This window comes from Echinops telfairi, unplaced genomic scaffold (assembly GCF_000313985.2).
Source record: "Echinops telfairi isolate 266 unplaced genomic scaffold, ASM31398v2 ScPeMD7_7424;HRSCAF=8462, whole genome shotgun sequence".
Classification (NCBI taxonomy): Eukaryota; Metazoa; Chordata; class Mammalia; order Afrosoricida; family Tenrecidae; genus Echinops; species Echinops telfairi.
This window is the reverse complement of record NW_022111324.1, coordinates 79,072,945-79,094,983: the sequence shown is the minus strand read 5'-3', so window position 1 is coordinate 79,094,983 and position 22,039 is coordinate 79,072,945. Positions and strand designations below refer to the sequence as shown.

At 38.3% G+C, this 22,039-nt stretch overlaps 1 protein-coding gene and 1 pseudogene across 4 annotated transcripts in view; one reads left to right on the top strand and one right to left on the bottom strand.

Moving 5' to 3' along the window:
* EFCAB2 (EF-hand calcium binding domain 2) overlaps positions 1 to 22,039 on the bottom strand; it is a 98,831-nt gene that overhangs the window by 57,215 nt on the left and 19,577 nt on the right. For 3 of the 4 annotated variants that reach the window (XM_045298025.1, XM_045298024.1, XM_045298027.1), the window contains exon 2: positions 18,075 to 18,159. In XM_045298025.1, the coding sequence (XP_045153960.1) occupies positions 18,075 to 18,159 (85 nt within the window). The remainder of the gene's footprint in view (positions 1 to 18,074; positions 18,160 to 22,039) is intronic. The other variant, XM_045298026.1, reaches the window with a different exon arrangement.
* On the top strand, positions 1,407 to 2,293 carry LOC101657581 (annotated as a pseudogene).

Genomic DNA, 22,039 nt, shown 5'->3' with positions numbered 1-22,039 from the left:
TATACAAATATGCTTGATATAATTGATGTATGTAAAGTTATAAGAGCTGTACAAGCCTCCAATAAAATATTTTTTAAAAGAAACTATATAATTTTTATAATTTCTCTGTCAATCAAAAATTATTTCAAAATGTAAAAATAAGCACTGAAAACATAGCAAATTTTGAAATAACTGCGTGCTTAATTCTAACCTCTAGGCTAGTTGTCGTGCATAGAGTGTTGACACCATCTAGACAGAACTATCAGAAACTGTTGTTGGTTGCTAGCTGGGTTTATAGTTAAGCGCTTAACCATTTGAACCACCCAGAGACTTCTTATACAAATAAGCAAACACTGGCACTTGGTTGATTTTGACTCCTAACTACCCTTTACAGCTATGGTTCCCAAGGCTAGAAATCTTTTCCAGGGCTTCATCTTTCTCTCTCAGAGTGGTTAGTGGTTTGACCTTTGGACTTTGGGTTTGGCAGTCCAATACCTAATTCACAGTGCCACCAGGGCTCCTTAGGTACTTCTTATAAACACCCATTGCCAAGGAGTTACTTCTAATTCATAGTAACCTGTAAACAAAAGCTGTAAATCTTCTGGGAGGCAGCCTCATCTTTCTCCCAAAGAGCAGAGGGTAGATTTGAACAACCGACCTTTCAGTTAGCAATCCAATGCTTATTCAACAGCACCACCAGGGTACTCATAAAAACCTACTAACATTGAGTCAATGTCAACTCATAATGACCCTATAAAAATGGAGTAGAACTGCTCCTTTGGGTTTCTGAAGGTACAAATCTTTATGGGAGCAAACGGTCTCAACTCTCTTCCAAGGAGTGCCAGGTGGGTTCAAACTGCTGACCTTGGGGTTAGCAGACTAATGTGCAACCCTCTATGTCACTAGGGCTCCCTTATAAGGAGGCAATGGGGTGAGAAGAACCCCATTACCCTTAAGTTGATTCCAACTCACAGCAACTCTATAGGACAAGATAGAATTGTCCCATGTAATTTCCAAGGCTGTAACCTTTATGGACCACAATTCATCTGTCATGTTTGTCATACTGCGATGGCTATGTCTTGCTATGATGCTGAAAGTTATGCCAGCAGTTTTTCAAATATCAGCAGGGTCACCCACAATGGACGGGTTTCAGCAAAGTGTCCAAACTCAGGCACACTATGAAGAAGGAAAAGGGAGACCACTTCTGAAAAAGTAGACACTTCTGATAGTATGAAATGTTGTCTAACACGGTGCGGGAAGATAAGCCACATACATTGAAATGCACTCAAAATACAGTACAAAATGGTTACAGCAGGGCATTAGCAGGGAGCTGCCAGAAAAGCCAGCCGATGCCAAAGGGCTATAGAATGAAGGGCATCATTGCCAAGAGTCCTGCGCTGAGCTCAGAGGTGTTCACCGTTGCTGTCATGGTTCCTCTTCTAAACTGCATCGTCGCTGTGTCCCAAAACTTGGGCATCGGCAAGAATGGAAACCTACCCTGGCCTATGCTCAGGAATGAATTCCAGTATTTCCAGAGAATGACCACAACCACTCCCTCTTCCGTTGAAGGTAAACAGAATTGGGTGATGGGAGGGAGGACCAGGTTCTCCGTTCCTGAGAAGAATAGACCTTTGAAAGAATTAATCTAGTTCTCAGTAGAGAACTCAAGGAAACCCCATAAGGAGTTCATTTGTTTGTCCAAAGTCTGGATGGTGTCTTAAAACGAATTATGCAACCAGAATTAGGAAATAAAGTCGACATGATATGGATCATAGGAGGCAGTTCTGTTTATAAGGAAGCCATGGACCAACCAGGTCATGTTAGAGCAGTGGTTCTCCACCTTCCTAATGCCGCGACCCTTTAATACAGTTGTGGTGACCCCCAACCATAAAATTATTTCCGCTGCTACTTCATAACTGTAATTTTTCTACGGCTATGAATTGCCATGTAAATATCTGATATGCAGGATGCGTTTTCATTGTTACAAACTGAACATAATTAAAGCATAGTGATTAATCACAAAACAATATGGAATTATATATTGTGAAATATTTATGTGTTTTCCGATGGTCTTAGGTGACCCCTGTGAAAGGGTCGTTCAACCCCCAAAGGGGTTGCAACCCACAGGTTGTGAACCACTGTGTTAGACAGTTTGTAACAAGGATCATGTAGGAATTTGAAAGTGACACATTTTTCCCCCTGAAATTGATTTACAGAAAAACAAACTTCCCCCAGAACACCCAGGTGTTCTTTCTGATGTCCAGCAAGAAAAAGGCATTAAGTACAAATTTGAAGATATGAAAAGAATGACTAATATGACATTTTCTCATTTATTTCAAATTACTCTTGAAAGAATTATGTATTTTAACTAGGAAAGGAGACTGTTAGTTTTAGATCTGTGGATAATTGTTTCTCAGTAGTGGTTTTTGTTTTTTATTTTGTTTTTCCTTCATTAATGATAAAGAAGCTATATCACATACCACTTGTGAAACATTTCTTACTATAACTACATAAATGTCTCTACCTCATGGTCCAGGGTTGGGTCTATACCTGACAACACTAACCTGTCTGATAAGACAGCCAAACATGGAGAGCCCCTGACAACACGAGTTGAAATCAGAGAAAAGAACTAGACAGATTAAACAAAATGGTGTAAATCCATTACAAACAGCATGACTAAATTTCTATTTCCAATGAAAATGTTACCCAATTAAGGGCAATACATTATTCTGAATGTATCAGATTTCTGATAAAAAGTCTGTTCCCCCAAACCAGGGTATTAATGAATTGAGAACCCCAGTTATTCAGTAAAGATGATGCGGAGGCAGGTAAGAGACTAACTTTTTGAAAGTGAAACGGTCTGAGACCGCTCGGTATTCTGTTTCTGATCTTCAGTGAAATTCCAGGGGACATTGCAATGTGAGCGTGCTCTTTTTTTTGACTTGATGGAAACTTGATGGCTTTATTTTATTTTCCCAGCAGTTTTATTTGCAAGTAATTTACATATCATATAACTCAATAGTTCAATCATTCACTATCATGGAAAATTGTACAATCACCCTCACATCAATTAGAAGTAGAGTGCTCTCTTGTTTTTTAATCTCATGATGGCAAAAATTAAATTTTTCAATATGTAATAAATTATGAACAGATATTCTTAGAAATCAAAATTAGTGAATTAGAAAATAAACTTTATAAAAGTAAACACTAAGAACATTAATTGTTTTATCCATTATGTTGGTTAAGATTATTAAAGTACGCAAAGAATTTTCTGTATTCTAAGTTGTTACAACCATTTTAAAGTACAAAATAAGTAACAGCAATTCAAATTCAGAATGTTGTAGTTTTGCCCCCAAAAACACTACTTATAAAAATTAATTCTGAACAAATAGGAATCAGTGCTGCATAAAACTACAAACCACAGGAAAACAACAGTGCCTTGAATACAACCAGAAGTACTGCTCTCTGGAATTTCTGGAACTGAACACTGAACTAGTCAATTTAATGATATCATTGCTGACATCAGATGGATCTTGACTGAAAGCAGAGAGGTGTGTGACTGAAGGCGCAAAGCATTCAAATGTATAGATCATAACAAAATGTGGATAATATTATGAAGAATGGGAATTCTAGAATACTTAATTATGGTCATGTATACATAGTTCAAGAGGCAGTTGTTCACACAGAACAAGGGAATACAAAATGCTTTAAAGTCAGGAAAGGTGTGTGTCAAGATTGAATACTTACATCATACTTATTCAATCTGTAATCTGAGGAAATCATCTGAGAAACCACTTTATGGAGAACAATGTGGCATCCACATTACAGGACGGCTGGCTCATTAACAACCTGCAACATTTAGAAGATAGCACTTTGCTTGCTAAAAGAGAAGAGGACTTGAAGTATTCCCTGAAGATCAAAGACTAGTCTTCAGTATGGATTGTAACTCACTGTAAAGAAAAACAATCTTCACAATTGGGCCAATAAGCCACATCATGATAAATGGAGAAAACAGTGAAATAGTCAAGGATTTCACGTTGCTGGGATCCACAATCAACAATCATGGTAGCAACAGTCATGAGATGAAACTGTAGTACATTTGGACACAGCGGCTATGCAAGAACCGAGATGCCACTTTGAGAACTGGAATACACCTGACCCAAATGATAGTATGTTCAATTGCCTCCTCTGCGTGTGAAAGCTAGACTGCAGAAGAATGGATGCTTTTGAATTACGGGGCTGGTGAAGAATAATGACCATCCTTGGACTGCCGGAACGACAAGGACAGCCAGAATTCTCCTTAGAGAAGAGGATAGCAAGACTCATTTGCCTGACATACATGGCATCTTGCAGGGGGCCAGTCCTTTGAGGAGGACATCATTCTTGGCAAAGCAGAAGGTCAGTGAAATCTTTTTTTTTTTTTAGGGAAGACCGTCAATGAGATAGAGTGACTCAACGGCTGCACCAATGGACTCAAGCATAGCGACAGGGCTGTGAGGGTAGTCCAGGACTTTGCAGTGTTCTGTTCTGTTGCTATGCATTGGAACTGACTAATAGCAGCAACAGTTATCGAATGCTACTATAACAGAAATCCCACAACTAGATGGCTTTAACAAACAGACATTCATTTTCTGAGTTTGGGAGGCAAGAAGCCTGAATTCAGGGCGTCCCATCTAGGAGAAGTCTTTGTCTCTCTGTAGACAAAGAAGGTCCTCGTCTCTAGATTCTGCTGCCTGCCTCAATGGAATTCCTCATGTCTTGACATCTATCTTGCCCTTTCTCTACCTCTTAGTTCACTTATATCACAAGAGATGAAATCAAAATACATACTAACTAGCCCTGTCTCATTAACATAATAAAGGTAACTCATTCCCAAACAGGCATAAAGATTAGGATTTACAACAGATATAGGTAGGAGCACATCAATCTACAACATCTATCATAATATTTGCTTCCTTTTATAATTGTTAACATTATTTTTCAGATTTATCCAAGTAATACATGTAGACCTAGTCCATTCATTTTCTTTCCTGGGTGACATGTCACCGAATGAATAAACCATGGGTTTTTACACCTCATTTTGTTACTCTCATTGAGCATATACATGGCAAAGCATGATGCACACTTCCGTAGTTCTCTACACATACAATTCAGTGTCACTGGTTACATTCTTCAGGTTGTGCAACCGTCCTCAGCCTCATTCACTGAGTTATACCTCCCCCTTACCATAAACTCACTGCCCTCTAAGGTTCCTATCTCGTCTTTGGGGTTGCTGGGGTCAGTTTGATGCTATATACATAGTTCTCTAAAGAACACAGGCAGGTGAGCTAAACCATTGTTTGGTTTTAAGATGACTCTAAGGGACAGCTTTGGTTTCAGGGCAATAGTTTCAGCTATTCATCCAACTTCTGAGGGTCTGGAGTTCATTTGAAACTGGTTCCTGACAGCTGATTTGCAGAAGGTTATGGATGGCAGACCAAGATCCACGGCAAGGGATTAAGCCTCTGGTGAATCCCCTCTGCCCATAGTTGAGGGATATGAACATTCCTGTTTTCAGACAGAGAGCACTGCAAAGTGCGTATGGCAGACACCACTCACACTCATTCATTGCCATCGAGTCAGGCGGACTCATGGTGACCTCCTGTGGGATTCCAAGACTCTAACAGCTTACAGGAGTAGAAAGTCCAGCCTTTCTCCCGCGATGCTGCTGATGGTTTCAAACTGCCAGCCATGAGAACTGCAGCCCAATTTGTAACCACTGCACCACCAGGGCTCCGTAGTTAGGTCAAAATGTAATATATCATCATTTGATCTCCCTTTTGAACCATTTTAAAACTGTTTCTGTTTACTAAAAAAAAAAAAGTGAAGGAGAAATACACATGGATTAAGGCCCTGGTGAATTGCCTGTGACCATGGACCAGGGATGTGAACAGCTTTCCTATCATGCACAATACATTGGAAAGTGAATTATTGCATATGCAGTTGGGTTAAAATGTAACATTCTTGCCATTTTCTCTCTCTTAGGATCCATTTAAATGTGTTCTACTTTTTAATATGTTCCGTTTTCTTTTCAATTGAGGTTTTTACCTGTTTTACTTTGTTATTCTTATAAGATTTTATTATGTTTTTCTGTATATGAAATTCAGGGTATGTAAAACTATAGAGACAGTAAGTGGATTAATGGTTCCTTGGGGGTATGCCAAATGGAGGGCTAATAACAATGAGTGCACGAATGAGGAAAATGTTCTCAAACTGATTGTGGTGATGATTGTACAACTCTTCTTGATGTGATTGAACTATTGAATTGTATGATATGTGAGCTATATGCCAATGAAACTTTTTTGTTTTGTTTTGTTTTTAAAGAAACTGCATTCTGAATTTTCTCCCTTTTGAACAAGATTCTTCTACAGAATCTTTGATCAAAACATTCATTAATGATAGTCAGGCATCATGCAGTTCAATTGGTCTTATGGCATGAAGATTATAAGGCACACATTCTATAGCTTTCTATTATTATTATTAGGCCAGCTAACTGAAATGTCTCATGAAACCATGACCCCAAACTTCCAAATCAAGGAACCAAATCCCACGAAATTTTATTTATCCATAAGTAACCTCAGCAGCTGCTTCTCCTCGCCCTTGTCTTTGTCATAAATATAGCTGTCACATAGTTTGTCACTTCAACTTTCTGAAGATGTAAAACTTACTGAAATCAACTATAATACTGGTTGTGCACCCCTACCGTTAATCATTGTGTTTTTTCATTACCATTCACACTCATTTCTCCCCTCCTTGACATCTATGGTAACCACTAATACATGTTGTTCTCTATTTGTCTTTTATCTTTTTATGTAAATGAGCCTATATGATACTTGTCCTTATGAGGTCAACTTTTTCTGTTCAGTATGTCTTCAGATACTATAGCATGCATCAAGACATAATTTCTCCTACTGGCTGAATAGTATTCTATTGTATGTACATATCACATTTGTTTATACATTCACCTGTTGATGTGCAGTTAGGCTGTTTTTTTAAGGGGGCTATGGTGAATAGTACTGCGATGAACATTGGTGGAAGAGTCTCTTGTGTTGGGGATATATACCTAGGAGTAGAATTGTTGGGTCATATAATAGTTCTATTTTTAGTTGTTTTCCACAATTGTACCATTTCTCCACATTCTCATCATTTGTTATTCTCTCTCTTCTTCTCTCACTCTGTGTGTGTGTGTGTGTGTGCATGCATGCACGTGTATGTTTTAAGGATCCCTGATGTTGTAGTGTGCTACACATTGAGCTGCTAAGCACAAGTCAGCAGTTCAAAGCTACAAGTTGTTCCTCAGAGAAAGATGAAGCAGGCTGCTTCCATACAGATTTTTTTTGGGGGGGTTCAATTATTTATTTTTTTAATTAAATACTTTTATTGGGGGCTCTTACATCTCTTTTCACAACCCGTACATTCCTCCAGTGTGTCGAGCACATTTGCACATATGCCACCATCATTTTCAAAGCATTCTCTTCCCACTTGAGCCCCTGATATCAGCTCCCCACTTCTTTCCCCTCCTTCTCCATACAGATTTAAAGCAGTGGTTCTCAACCTTCCTAATGTCATGACCCTTTAATACAGTTCATGGAGTGGTGACCCCCCCTAACCATGAAGTTACTTCCGTTGCTACTTCATAACTATAATTCTGCTATTGTTATGAATCGAGCAACCCCTGTGAAAGGGTCGCTCGACCCCCAAAGGAATCGCGACCCACAGGTTGAGAACCGCTGATTTAAAAGCTCAGAAACTCAGGAAAGTCCGTTTCACTCAGTGCTACTGGGTCTGTGTGAGTTGGAATCCACTCAATGGCTCTGAGTTCTGGTCTGTGCTTTAATCTTAGCGTCCCAATGGGAGTGAAAGTGCCTCTCATTGTGCTTTTGAATTGTATCTGTCTGATGGCCAATGACGATGAGTGTCTTTTCATGGATTGGGTGGCCAATTAAATGTCCTTTATAGTGAAATGTCTATCCCAGTCCTTTGCCCATTTCATGATTGGGTTATTTGCCTTTATTGTTAAGTTGTCAAAGTTTTATATACATTGTAGCTATTAGATTTTTATCAGACATGTGGTATTATGAATAGAATAATATAAAAATATATATGGATTGTAAATCCTAACCCCTATGCCTGAGGTTCTAATCCCATTTGAAAATGTGCTGTAACTTTGTTATGCTAATGAGATAGTATTAACATAGAGTTAACGCCAGTCCATTTCTTTTGAAATACATATGAAAAAAAGATTAGACAGGTAAGGGAGCAAGCAGAGATGTGGTAAGAGAGACACCATGCTACATGAGTATCTCCCAAGAGCAGAAGCTCAGAAGAGACAAGGGTCTTCCTTCAGAACCTACAGAGAAAGCAAGCCCCTGGAGCTGCCACCCTGAAATCATAAACTGTGACAACAGAATTTTGGTTTGGTTAAGCCCCCCACTTGTTGCATTTGTTATAGCAGCACTAGATAACTGAGACATATGGTTTCTAAAGCTATTCTCCCAGTTGGTAAAGTTTATGGATGAACAAACAGGGTTTTTGTTGTTGTTGTTGTTTTTAAGATCATTTTATTGGGGACTCTTACAGCTCTTATAACAATTCATACATCAATTGTATCAAGCATATTTGTACATATGTTGCCATCATAATTTTCTAAACATTTACTTCCTATTTGAGCCCTTGGTATCAGTTCCTCTTTTATCTATCCTTCCTCTATCCTTGTGAACCCTTGATAAATTATAAATTATTATTTTCTGTCCTGGATTCCATATGTTAAGAGCTCTTATCTGTACCAGTGTACAAAGCTCTGGTCTAGCCTGATTTGTAAGGTAGAACTGAGGTCATGATAGCGATGGGGAGGAAACATTAAAGAACTAGAGGAATATTGTACATATTGTTGGTGCTATACTGCACCCTGGCTGGCTCAACCCTTCCTTGTGATCCTTTTGTGAAGGGATGTCCAACTATCTTCAGATGGGTTTTGGGCCTTCACTACAGCCCTCCTCATTCACATTGGTATGATTGTTTGCCTGATACCTAATCCTATCGACACCTCAGGATCACACAGGCTGGTATGCTTCTTCCATGTGGACTTTGTTGCTTCTCAGCTAGATGGTCACCTTTTTATCTTCGAGCCTTTAAGACCCCAGACTCTATATCTTTTTTTAGCTGGGCACCATCAGCTTTCTTCATAACATTTGCTTATGCACCCATTTAGTCTTCAGCAATCCTGCCAGGAAGGTGAGCACCACAGAATGCCAGGTTATTAGAACAGAGTGTTCTTGTGTTGAGGGTGTACTTCAATAGAGGCCTAATGTCCATCTGCTACCTTAATACTTAACATATAAATATATGTATACAGACCTATATCCCTATCATTACATATATTTACATATGTATGTGCCTGTATTTATACCTCTATACATGTCTTTTGCATCCTAATTCTTTCCTCTATTTCCTTTTACTTTCCTCCTATCTTACTATCATGTTCAACCTTCATTTGGCTCTCAGTAATTCCTCTTGACTACCTTGCACTTGATCAAAACCCAAAAGGCATCCTACGCCCTCCTCGCCATCGATTTCAGATCACTTGTTGTTCCCTTGTCCCTGAGTTTGTTGGCTCCCTCCTTCCTTTTCCCCACCTCCCCTCTCCCATGTCCCCCCAGAACCATCAGTCCCATTGTTTTCTCCTCGGGATTGTTTATCCCGCCTATCTTATTTAGACAGACATGAAAAAAAAAAAGGAAAAAGAAAAAAGTCTATAAATAGTTCCAGGTCTGTCTGTTGACCCTTGTAAATGTTTTCCGATGGAGTCTGATGAGGTGCCAGGTCCTATTTGGGGGATGCCTCAGGGACTTCATTGAGTTGCTCCCTTGCTGCTCCCTTCATGTTTCACCACAGTGTGAGGGGGTCAGACCGAGAGCAATTCCCATACTCTGTCTCCAGTGCTGTTCCCTGTAGCCCTGTAGGTCAGTGAGAGAAGCCATGTCTTGTGGATAGGGGCAGCCCTACTTCCGCTCCAAGCAGGAATGTAGCCCTTGGGGCTGGGTGGGCCAGCTTGCTGTTCTCTTTCTCTCTCTATTTCTCTCTCTCCCTTTACTTTGCTCCTGTGTGGTCTGAGCAGATCCGCCCCTCTCCCCAGGCTGTATCTTCAGTGCTGTCCTCTGTAGTGCATTCTTCTGGGGAGGGGGGTCCACGTAGCTGGGTTTGGGGCTGGCCCCACAGATCTCTCTGTTAGTTGGCTGCTTCATACCAGTGTGTTGCCTTCAAGGCTTGGTGCGCCAGGTTGAGCTCTGGTCCCTCTCTCCTTTTCCTGTGGAGGCATAAACAATACCCTCTCCATGGTGGAGTCAGTGCCCTGTTCCCCCACCTACCCAAGTCCTCTATTTTTTTTCCTTTTCCCCCTTCCTTTTTAGTTGGCTGCCATATGCATTCCTGGGTTGGATCTGATGCCTGCCAGAGTGCCTGGAACTTGCCCTGGGAATGTATGCATTTAGTAGTTTTTCCCCTATGCCCATTGTGCTTTTTAAGCTTTCCTCAGTGGACTTGTGTTGTACTTGTCCTTTTATGCTTGGATTACTTCACTTAGCATAATTTCCTCCAACTCTTCCTATGCGATGATGTGCTTCATGTGTTCATCACTGCTGTTTAGGGATGTGTAGTACTCCATCATATGTATGGACCACAGTTTTTTAAGCCGTTCATCTGTTGATGGAAATGTAGGTTGCTTCCAACTCTGCGATTATGAACTGCGCCTCGATGAACACTGGAGTGCAGATGTCTGGGCGTGGTCTGTTTCTTACCTCTTCTGGGTATATGCCCAGTAGGAGGATTGCTGGGTCATATGGTAGCTCAAATCCATGTGTTTTAGGTATCGCCACATTGATGTCCATAATTGCTGTTCATACTTACAGTCCACCATTGCTTTCTGATTTTTTGAATTCGGCTATCTTTGAGGGTGTTAGGTGATATCTCACAGTTGTTTTAATTTGCATTTCCCTATGGCTAATGATCGGGAACATTTTCTCTTATGTTCACTGGCCATTCGGATTTTCACCCTTGTGAAACTTCTGTTCAGGTCCTTTGTCCACCTCCTCAATGGGCTATTTGTTTTTTCCTTATGGTAGCCTAGCAGAGGCCTTTGTCTGATGTGTCATTGCTGAAGATGTTTTCCCAGTCTGTGGGCTCTCTTATTACTCTCTTGGAAAATTCTTTCGATGAGCGCAGGTGTCTTATCTTCAGCATCTTCCACTTGTGCTTCCTCTGAGTTTGTGTCCTTCCCTATTTCCAATAGCCTATGTATTCGCTGTGCCAAAGTTCTTAGGTTGAAGTTTTTAATTGTTATGAGATACCATTTATTTGTCTTTTGCTGTCTGTACTTTAATTATTACATTAATCCACTGTTAGTAGCTAGGTCTGGTAGTGTAAACCTTTGCTCTTACAAGTCATTCTACCATCACAGGGTCTGTGGGTCCCAAACCTGTCTACACTTCTTACATAATAGGTTTTTCCACTATAGAATTCAATTCTGTAATGGAAATTACGTATTTCCATTTACTATTTACCGATGTAATTTTTTAAAAGCTCTTTGAGCAGGCTCAAGCTTCCTTGGATAATTTCAGTTTGAGGAACCTGTTCATGCAGTTTCTCTTCTACTCTCTCACACTTCTTACTACCTGATAAAAATAAATTGTGAAATTTGGTGTTAACTTTCCTTCAAAAATAGCATTAAATGTGAAGAAGTAAAAGCAGTATTTATGGCATCTCACTTCTTCAGGCTTCTTTCTTGTAAAACAAGTTCTCATTACTTACTTCTTAGTGAATTTTAGGCAAGACCCCAGACACTCAAGGTCCCTAACAATTGCTAAAGAAATGTAAGTCTCTGTATCAGTGAAATAGGAATAATACTGGGTGTCATGGTCCTCAAAAATGCATGCTCTCCTGAAGATAAAAGCAGTGAAGAAAGACTTACTGCTCTATCCAGAGGAGAGATGGGCTGCTGGACTGCGATTCCTTACAGAGGGGGACATATGTGGTTAACACAAAATAGTATGGAATACTAACAATGTGATCGCTTTGCAAAGACAATAAAGCTTAGGAATGGAACTGACAGGTTTGTTTAGGAAAAGAGGGAAGGCCAGAATTTTTATTCCAGGATTAGGATCTATATCAGTATAGTAAACTAGATTCTTGAGAATCAATCTGCTTTGCCATTGATTAGATAAGAATGTTTAAAAACACATAAGATGACAAAACTTTATAATTTTGAAAATTTCTCCTTATTCTATTGATACTCTTAATACTGTCATAGCTTAAGTGAGGCAAGTATTATTTCTATTTTCTATATGTAGGAAATGAAGTTTTTATTTTATTTTGAAATGAAGTTTTTAAAAGGATGACATATCAAAGATCAATGACAGAATCCCCAACAAGGAAAGGACAGTAAAAAAGCAGATTTTTAAAATAAGATTAGAAATATTTTCTAATTAAATTTATCAACTTCATGGAAAACTGTGGGTTATGCTTTTTTCCCTTACCAAACTAGCTTTACTCAGAATAGTATAAATGTATTCTACAAAAATTACTGAATTAATTTTCTTTGAACCGATTACAAGGAACTATATGTGACCTCCTCTCTGGGGGACAGACAACAGAAAAGTGGGTGAAGGGAGACATCGGACAGGGCAAGATATGACAAAATAATAATTTATAAACTATCAGGGCTCATGAGGGAGGGAGAGCGGGGAGGGAGGGGAAAAATGAGGACCTAATGTCGGGGGTTTAAATGGAGAGAAAATGTTTTGAGAAACGATATACAAATGCGCTTTACACAATTGATGTGTGTATGGATTGTGGTAAGAGTTGTATGAGCCCCTAATAAAATGCTTAAATTAAAAAAATTAAATTGATCTATGATCTTGATTAATTTTTCTTTAATTTCTGAATGCCAGAATGTGAAAATAAAGTCAGTAGATCTCCAGAATGTGTAAAGATGAATCATTTGATTTTAAAATGAGGAAAAGTCATGACTGGCAACTCAAACAAAAGGAAATACAAATAATTTTCAGACATCGGAAAAGATGCTCACAACAAGGAACATGAAAAGTAAGACTGAGTTTCTATTTTTCCCATATCAGATTGCCACAATTCCCAAAATTCGACAATTAAAGTTTGTTGTACAGAACATATACAAGCAGGTACTCATGGAGGTAAGAAATAGCAACATCTACCAAAAATATCCATGCACTGACATATGTCCAAGAACTTATCCTAAAGAAAAATGCTCACTTTCACAAAATGGCATGCATAGTAAGATAATCACCACATTGACCATTACAAAAAAAAACTGGAAACAAATTAAATGTCCATAAATGGGAAACCAATTCAATAAATGGCATTTCAGCAATACGGGAGCACAGGTGTTTTTTATGTGCTTGCTGGGTTTCATCTAATCAGTTTCCTCTCATAGTGACCCTATGTATTACAGACCCTATGCACCACCCTGTCCTTCACCACCTTCACGATGGTTATGCCTGTGTCCGTTGTTGCAGCCACTGTGCCAATCTATCTCATTGAGGGTCCTCCTCTTTTCAGCTGGCCCTCTACTTTAACCAAGCATGATGCCCTTTTCCAGGGACTGGAGTCTCCTGATAACATGTCCAAAATACATGAGACAAGTTTGACCATTCTCATTTCTAGAGAGTATTCTAAGTGTCCTCTTTCCACAATAGATTTGTTTGTTCCTCTGGCAGTCCAATGGTACTTTCAACAAATCCCTTAATTCAAATGCATCAATTATTGTTCATTCTTCCTGATTCATGGTCTCACGTTCAAGTGCACAGGAGATTATTGAAAATTAATATGGCTTGGGTCGGGTACACCTTAGTTCTCAAAATGACATCCTTGCTCTTCAACACTATAAAGAGGTCTCGTGCAGGCAACTTGCCCATGTAATATGTTGACTGATTTCTTGCCTGCTGCTTTCATGAAGTGATTGGGATCCAAGCAAAATTAAACCCTTGACAATTTCAATCATTTCTCCGCTTATCATAATATTGTCTACTGGTCCAGTTGAGAGGATTTATTTTCCCTTTACACTGAGCTGAAATCCATGCGGAAGGCTGCAGTCTTTGACCTTCATCAGCAAGTGCGTCAAGTCTTCCTTGCTGTTAGCTTACAAAGTTGTGTCCTGTGTATGTTGCGGGTTGTTAATTAGCCTTCCTTCAATTATGATGCCACATTCTTCTTCATCTAGTCCAGCTTTTCAGATTATTTAATCAGTATATAAATGAAATAAGTACCACGAAAAGATATAACTCTGTCAAACACCTTTCCTAATGTTAAAGCATGCAGTATTCTCATGTTCTATTTCAACCACTACCTTTTGGTCTATATATAGCTTCCTCATGAGCACATGAAATCCTCAAGCAAAAGAATTTCATTTTCCTTGAATCCATAATCAGTACATGAGAGCAGCAGTCAAAAAGTCAAACAATTTACTGCACTGGGAAAATGGGCTACATGAGACCTCTTTAAAGTGATGAACAGCAAGGATGTTGTTTTGAGGACAAAGGTGTGCCTGACTCAGGCTGTTACTTTCAATTAAGTATTCTGGAATTCCCACTTTGAAATATTATCTATAGTGTGTTGCAATCTACACAGTCAAATGTTTTTGCATAGTAAATCATATAAAACAAACAAAAGCAAACAGCTCTCTGGTATTCTCTGCTTTCAGCCAATATCCATCTGATGTTAGCAATGACAATCCTTGTTCCATATCCTCTTCTGAATCCAGCTTGACTTTCTGGCAGCTCCTTGTCAACGTATTGCTATAATCATTTTAAAATTATTTTAAAATATGTTTAAAATATATTTTCACTCTGCTTCATCATCTTTCTTTGGAATTGACACAAATATGGATCTCTTCCAGTCATTTGGCCAGGTAATTTTCTTCGGGGTTTTATCAGCTTCTGAAAATGGTATCATGTCTAACTCAAAATGGCCAATACTGATCCATTACAGCTCACTAATGCCTAGGCTATCAATCTTTATGTGCTATATTTCATTTTTGATGACTGCTAATTTTCTTAAGATTCATACTTCATATATGCCACATTCTGATTGTTAATGGATGTTTGTATCTGTTTCTTCTCATTCTGTGTCATGCCCAATCAGGAAATGAAGGTCCTAAAAGCTTCCCTCCATCCATGTCCTGAAGGTCAACTCCTCAATACTATTTTGAACGTCTTCCAACCTGAAGGATTCATCTTCCAGTATAATATTTGACAATGTTCCACTGTTGTTCATAATATTTTCAGTGGCTAATATCTCAAAAGTGGTTATCTTTGTATTTATCTTGTTATCTTCCTTCTTTGTAGTCTATTTTCAGACTGGAAGCTCCAAAGAAACCTGTCAATCTGGGTATTTGAAATACTGGTGGTATTTGGAATACCAGTGGCAATCCCAACGACATGCAAGCCACCACAGTACAGAGGCTAGTAAAGGATGATCCTTTAAAAATATTGATAATGACTAAAAGCAAAGTGCTGTATTATGTGTACAAATATCTTACCACTTGTTCTAAAAAATGCACATACTTATATTTAAAACTATCTCTGGAAGAATTACAGAAATTTTAACAGACGTTGCCTTTGTAATTAAATTAAACTAGAATTAAAAAACTAGAAGTTAGAGATAAAGATATTTACTTATATTTACTTATCACTATGATACTTTTAGAAATTTTATCTTATGTGTATATATTATCTGCTCAAATTTTTATTTTGAATCAATCCTATTAATTGCCGAACAGAGCAATAAAATATATACCGTATATACTCGTGTATAAGCTGAGTTTTTTCAGAACATTTTTAATGCAGCTTTGTGGTAAAATTAGGTGCCTTGGCTGATATTCAGTCGACTTATTCTCGAGTATATAAGGTAAGTGAAAATATAGTACGGTCTGTGCTTTTTATGAACCAAAATAAAGCACATTTAATCCATGATATTGAAAACCAGCCTCAACGTTTTTCAAAATGCTAGTTTTCAAAAGCTATTAAGCAAGAAAAATAGTACTTAGAAAATGAACTACTTAGTATTTAAGAGATCAATATAAAATATATACAGTGAAGTTTTATGAGTTTTATTAGGTAAAACACATTATTAATCAGCATTAATTATATTTAAAAGCCCATAGTATTTGTCAAGAAAATTAGTATTAACAATTATAATTTCAAATTAAATTATATAAACATATAATTTTATACAATAGTACTAGTTAATATGCTAACCATATTCTCAGAGCTTTTGAACATGTCAACTGACAACAGTGGCTCTCAAACTTTTTGGTGGCAAGGCTTGTTTCACACTCTGAAAACTTGAAACCCTCAAATGAGGAGCTGATGCTAGGGGCTCAAGTGGAAAACAGATGTTTTGAGAATGATGATAGCAACACGTGTGCAAATGTGCTTGATACAATGGATGAATGTACGGATTGTGATAAGCGTTGTATGAGCCCCCAATAAAATGAACAACAACAAAAAAAACCTTGAAAAAAAAACAAAAAAAACCTTGAAACCCTCAAAGAGCTTTTGTTTATGTGGGCTATATTTATCTATATTATCATATCATATTAGAAATTAGACCTAAGATTTAAAATACATTTATTTACTACACCACCTAGGCATAACAATCATGAATCCATTATTTTACATAAATAACTTTTATGAAGAAATAACTACACTGTTGAAAACAAAAAAATAACTAGAAGAATGGCATTGTGTTACATGTTTGCATATCTCTGTAATGTCTAGTTTGATAAAAGACCACTAGATTCACATATCTGCTTCTGTATTCAGTCTGTTGTAATATCACGTCAAGTAGGCTTTACACTCGAAAATATACACTGGCAAAAAAATGAGAATGAAAACAGTACATATGCCTTAGGTTTGCTATGACAGTAGTTTTGACTCGATGAACTCACATATAACTCTTACACTCCAGTGGCAATAGCTGAGCCACAGCTCACAGCAAGCCAACTACATTATGGGGTGACACTCCACCTGACCGGAAGGTCCATACGCATAGCGGAGATACAAAGCAAAATTTTGTAAGATATTACTAAAAAGTAATGACACAGATTGCATTCCCTCCCTGAAGTCACACCCAATACCTTCATATAGGAGGAAGTAAGGAATACATTTAGTTATAATTTGTCATAAGTAAAGTCTGATATTGTTTATTCCATTTAGCTCAAGTGGTCCTGTCTAAGACCATTTTAAAATCGCTTCCCACTGCTTTCTTGGCTTCTAAAAATAGTCACTCACTGCCATGAGTCAATGCTGACTCATAGTGAAGCCCTGTTGGTTTCTGAGACTGCCTTTCTCCTGCGGAGCTGTTGATAGGTTTGAACTCCCAACCATGCAGATGGCCGCCCAATGGTTAACCACTACACCACAAGGGTTCTAAATACTATGAGTGCTATTAAAACCTAAGGAACTAGGTTCTGAATGAGATTATAATCCCATCAAATAATCCTCAATTAGCCTGGCTTTCTAGAAGAATGGTTTCTATTAGACTCTAATAGTCCCTTCCTTTTGATTTTTTCTGATTTCTTTATGTATTCATGTATTTCTCTTATCTTATTCTATTTGGGTTCTTCTTGTTATTTTAACTGGGGAGTGTACAATACCATTGCTTAAGCATCATCAGTCTTTCTTTGTAATGTACCACTCATGGCTTGATAATTTATATTTCTATATCTTAAATGCAAGTCATCCTTTACAAAAGAAATACTTCTTGAGTGGCAACTCTGTGCCAAGTTCTCACAAGCTACAGTGCAGTTCTTTTCCTTCGTAGATTTCAGACCTATCGCGAGAAATGCAGGCTTATGCTTTTCACCAGGCAACGAAGAATTAAGAACAGATCATTAGCAAAGAGTCTTCACAAAGAAAAGAAATGCTACAAGTGGCATAATAAATCTAAGGTACAGAGAAAAGGACCTTCTTCTATTTTAGCAGTTATATCAGTAATTTAGAATTCTAACACAGAAAATATTTCCAAACCTCACATCCACTGTATTGTTCGACTCATGGTCAAATACTTCAAAGGCTTCTTTGATTCTTTTGTGAAATTCTGCTACTGTCGTCTCTAAAAATAACAAAGCAAACTCTAATTAACTTTGAATTTTAAAAAGTCAGTAATGAAACAGTAATTTTTTTAGTATCACTTAACATATTGAATGGTCCATTGATCTTGGACTGGTAAACACAAGGTGGATGATTCAAACTCACTCCTTGGGAGAAAGATCAGAATATCTGCTTGGGTAAACAATTACAGTCTCAGAAACCCTTTAAAGACTCCCTGAACGTCTGCATCGATTAATTGCCTCAAAGGCAGTGGGGTTTAACATATGCAAATTCCTCTGGATACCTCAGAAAACATAATCTGGTGCATAATCTATGTACAATGAAGTATCGAAGGCACACCAATCTTAAATATACAGCTTGATAGGTTTTTCCATATGCATACACTCATAAACCCGGATCAAGATAAACATTTCAGTGCCCCTTTAACAAAGTCATCTCGTGACCATTCACAGCTTCTGTATGCCTTTCTTCCCACCAAAGACGAGTGCTATTTTGACTCTATGTCATCAATTCATTTTGCCTGTGGAACACTACCTTTTAGCTCACGTAGTTTGAACAGAGTTCTGGCCTGAAGGCAGATGCAATCTAATCTCATCAGCAGTGTGCCCCACCTGCCTTGTTTTATTCAGTGCTTACAGTATGAGGGAGCTCAAGGCTGAAAGGCCTATAAAGGTGGCATGTGACTCTCCTTCAAGGAATTTTCATATTAGTTTTGGAGATAGGACTTAATTCCATAAAACAAATTAAAAGGTCATTTATTCAATACATAGTCTGGTATGTGCTAGACATTGGTCTAGGTGCTAAGGATATAACATGAAGTAAAACAGGCACAGAGCCCTGCCTTCACTGGGAAAAAGAGATAAGCGTATACACATTTAGAAACATACATAGCATGTCAAATGGTACTAAGTAATGAAGTAAACAATAGAGCAGAAAAGTGACCTGGAGAGTTCTGGAATATGGGTGGGGAGAGTGGGGTGGTATGTTGGTTAGGGAAGGCCTGTCTCACTGCCAAGGTGACACTGGGTGGAGACCTCAAGGAGAGGACAAGCCAGTCTTGTGAACGTCTGCAGGAAGCATTTTTAGGTAGAGAAAAGTAAACACAAAGTATTAGGAAACAGGGCTAGGAATATGAGTTTGGGGTTGGAGCAGATTCAATAGGGCTGTATAAGCTATTTTAATGACTTTGGTTTTTACTAAAACCCCAGTGGGTTTTAAGCTGTAGTGTGGAGGAACATGGTCTGGCTTATACTCACTTTAACTACTATTTTGAGATATACTGGAAAGGGACAAGGGTAAAAGCAGAGATCATTAGAATGCTAAGTACAATATTCTGGGTACAAGATTGACCAGAACGGTAACCATGGGGGTGGTGAGAAATGACAGGATTCTAGGTATATTTTAAAGGGCAGAGGTAGAAAGATTAATAAATATATTTGGTGACAGGTGTACAGAGAAAGATGTAAATAAAGGCTAACTTGAACGTATTTAGCTGAAAGGAAGAGTTAAAGAAAAGAGTGATGAAGTCTCACAATTTGTGGTGCAAATATTGAACACAATAAAACATTCAGAAAGCAAGAGAGAGGTTACTTTACGAGGCTAAGTGAGTTTAAAGAAATTTTTTCATTATAAATGTTACCAAATTATAGAAAATATAAAAAAATTTCATCACTCACATTTCCCTTATCATAACAGAATCACTAATCATTTTGCTGTATTATCCTCCAAAATGTTTTAATACACATCCTTGTATAGAAAGATTTAATAACTACCATTCACTCAACCAACAAATGCTTACTGACCCTGTTAATTTCTCTTAAATGCTTAATATATATTTAACACTACTTATAGCCATAAAGATAAGAATATTCTTAAAGAAAAGGAAACAGCATTTATCACAATACACACATATATCCATTGTGTCAAGCATATTTGTACATATGTTGCCATCATTATTTTCAAAACATTTTCTTTCTCCTTGAGCCCTTGTTATCAACTCATTTTTCCCCTCTCCATGCCCCCCTCCCTCATGAACCCCTGATAATTTATAAAATATTGTTTTTCATGTCTTACACTGATCGATGTCTCCCTTCACCCACTTTTCTGTTGTCCAGTCCCCCAGGGTGGGGGCTATATGTAGGTCATTATGATCGGTTTGCACTTTCTCCCCCCACCTCCCTTTTCCCCTCCTGGTATCGCTATTCTCATTATTGGTTGAGGAGTTTATCTGTCCTGGGGGTTCCCTGTGTTTCCAGCTCTTTTCTGTACCAGTGTACACGCTCTGGTCTAGCTGGATTTATAAGGTAGAACTAGGGTCATGATAGTGGGGGGGGGGGCATTAAAAAACTAGAGGAAATTTATATTTCGTCGGTGCTATGCTGCATCCTGACTGGCTCGTCTCTTCCTTGTGACCCTTCTGTGGGGGCTTGTCCAGTTGTCTACAGATGGGCTTTGGGTCTCCACTCTGCACTCCCCCTCACTCACATTGATATGATTCTTTGTTCTGGGTCTTTGATGTCTGATACCTGATCCCATCAACACGTCATCTTCACACAGGCTGGTGTGCTTCTTTCATGTGGGCTTTGTTGCTTCTCAACTAGAAGGCCACTTGTTTATCGTCAAGCCTTTAAAACCCCAGACACTATCTTTTAATAGCCAGGCACCATCAGCTTTCTTCACCACATTTGCCTATGCATCCATTTTGTCTTCAGCAATGTGCCCGGAAGCTGAGCATCACAGAAGGCCAGGTTATTAGAACAAAGTGTTCTTGCATTGAGGGAGTACTTGAGTAGAGGCCCAATGTCCGTCTGCTACCTTAATATTTAATATATAAAGATGTGTACATAAATCTATTTCCCTATCGTTATATATATTCACATATCTACATGCCTGTATTTAGACCTCTATAAATGTCCTTTGCCTCCTAGTTCTTTCCTCTATTTGCTTTTACTTTCTTCTAGTCCCACTATCATGCTTGGCCTTCATTCGGGTTTCAGTAATTCTTCTCTCGGCTACATTGCCCTTGATCAAGCCCCTCCAGGCATCCTATGCCTTCCTTGCCATCAATTTTAGAACACTTGGTGTTCCCTTGTCCCTGGGTTGATTGACACCCCCCAGGTCCTTTCCCCCACCTCCCCATCTCCTGTGTCCCTGAACCACTGGACCCGTTGTTTTCTCCTCCGATTGTTTATCCCGTCTATATCTAGATAGACATGCAGAGACAATAATAAACAAAACAAAAACAAGAAAGCAAAACAAAACAAAAAAACAACAACAAAACCAACAACAAAAAATGAAAAGCCTATAAATAGTTCCCAGTCTGTTTGTTGACCTTTAGGAGTATTTTCCAGTCCAGTCTGCCAAGCCCTGACCCAAAGTTTATTTTTTGAATTCCCCAGGGACTTCATTGCTTTGCTCCCCTTGCTGCTCTGTTGCACACCCTTAGTGTTTCGCCTTGGTGTGGTGGGGTCAGATCGGGCACAATTCCCACACTGTGTCTCCAATTGTCTCTTTCTACAACTTGATTTTTCTGTCAACACAAGTTGTAAGCAACTTTCACTCTCAAGAACTTATTATTATGTTATCATTTTCAGTGATTGCTTGGTATTCCATAAATTACTTAACAAATCAGCTTTTCATTATTATAATTAATTCTTTAGCGAACAATCTTGTCAATTCATTTTTGTGCATTTGTTTTATTATTTCATTGAGATTCAAATTGAATATACTTGAATTTTGGGGGTATTATTAGCCAGTATATTAGTCAGAAAAATTACATTGGTTATGACACTGCTATTACACAAATTTTTTTTTCAAATTTAAGATAATTTTAAAACTCCATTATGTGTTTTCATTCTTTAAGTAAGGGGGGAACGGACCTA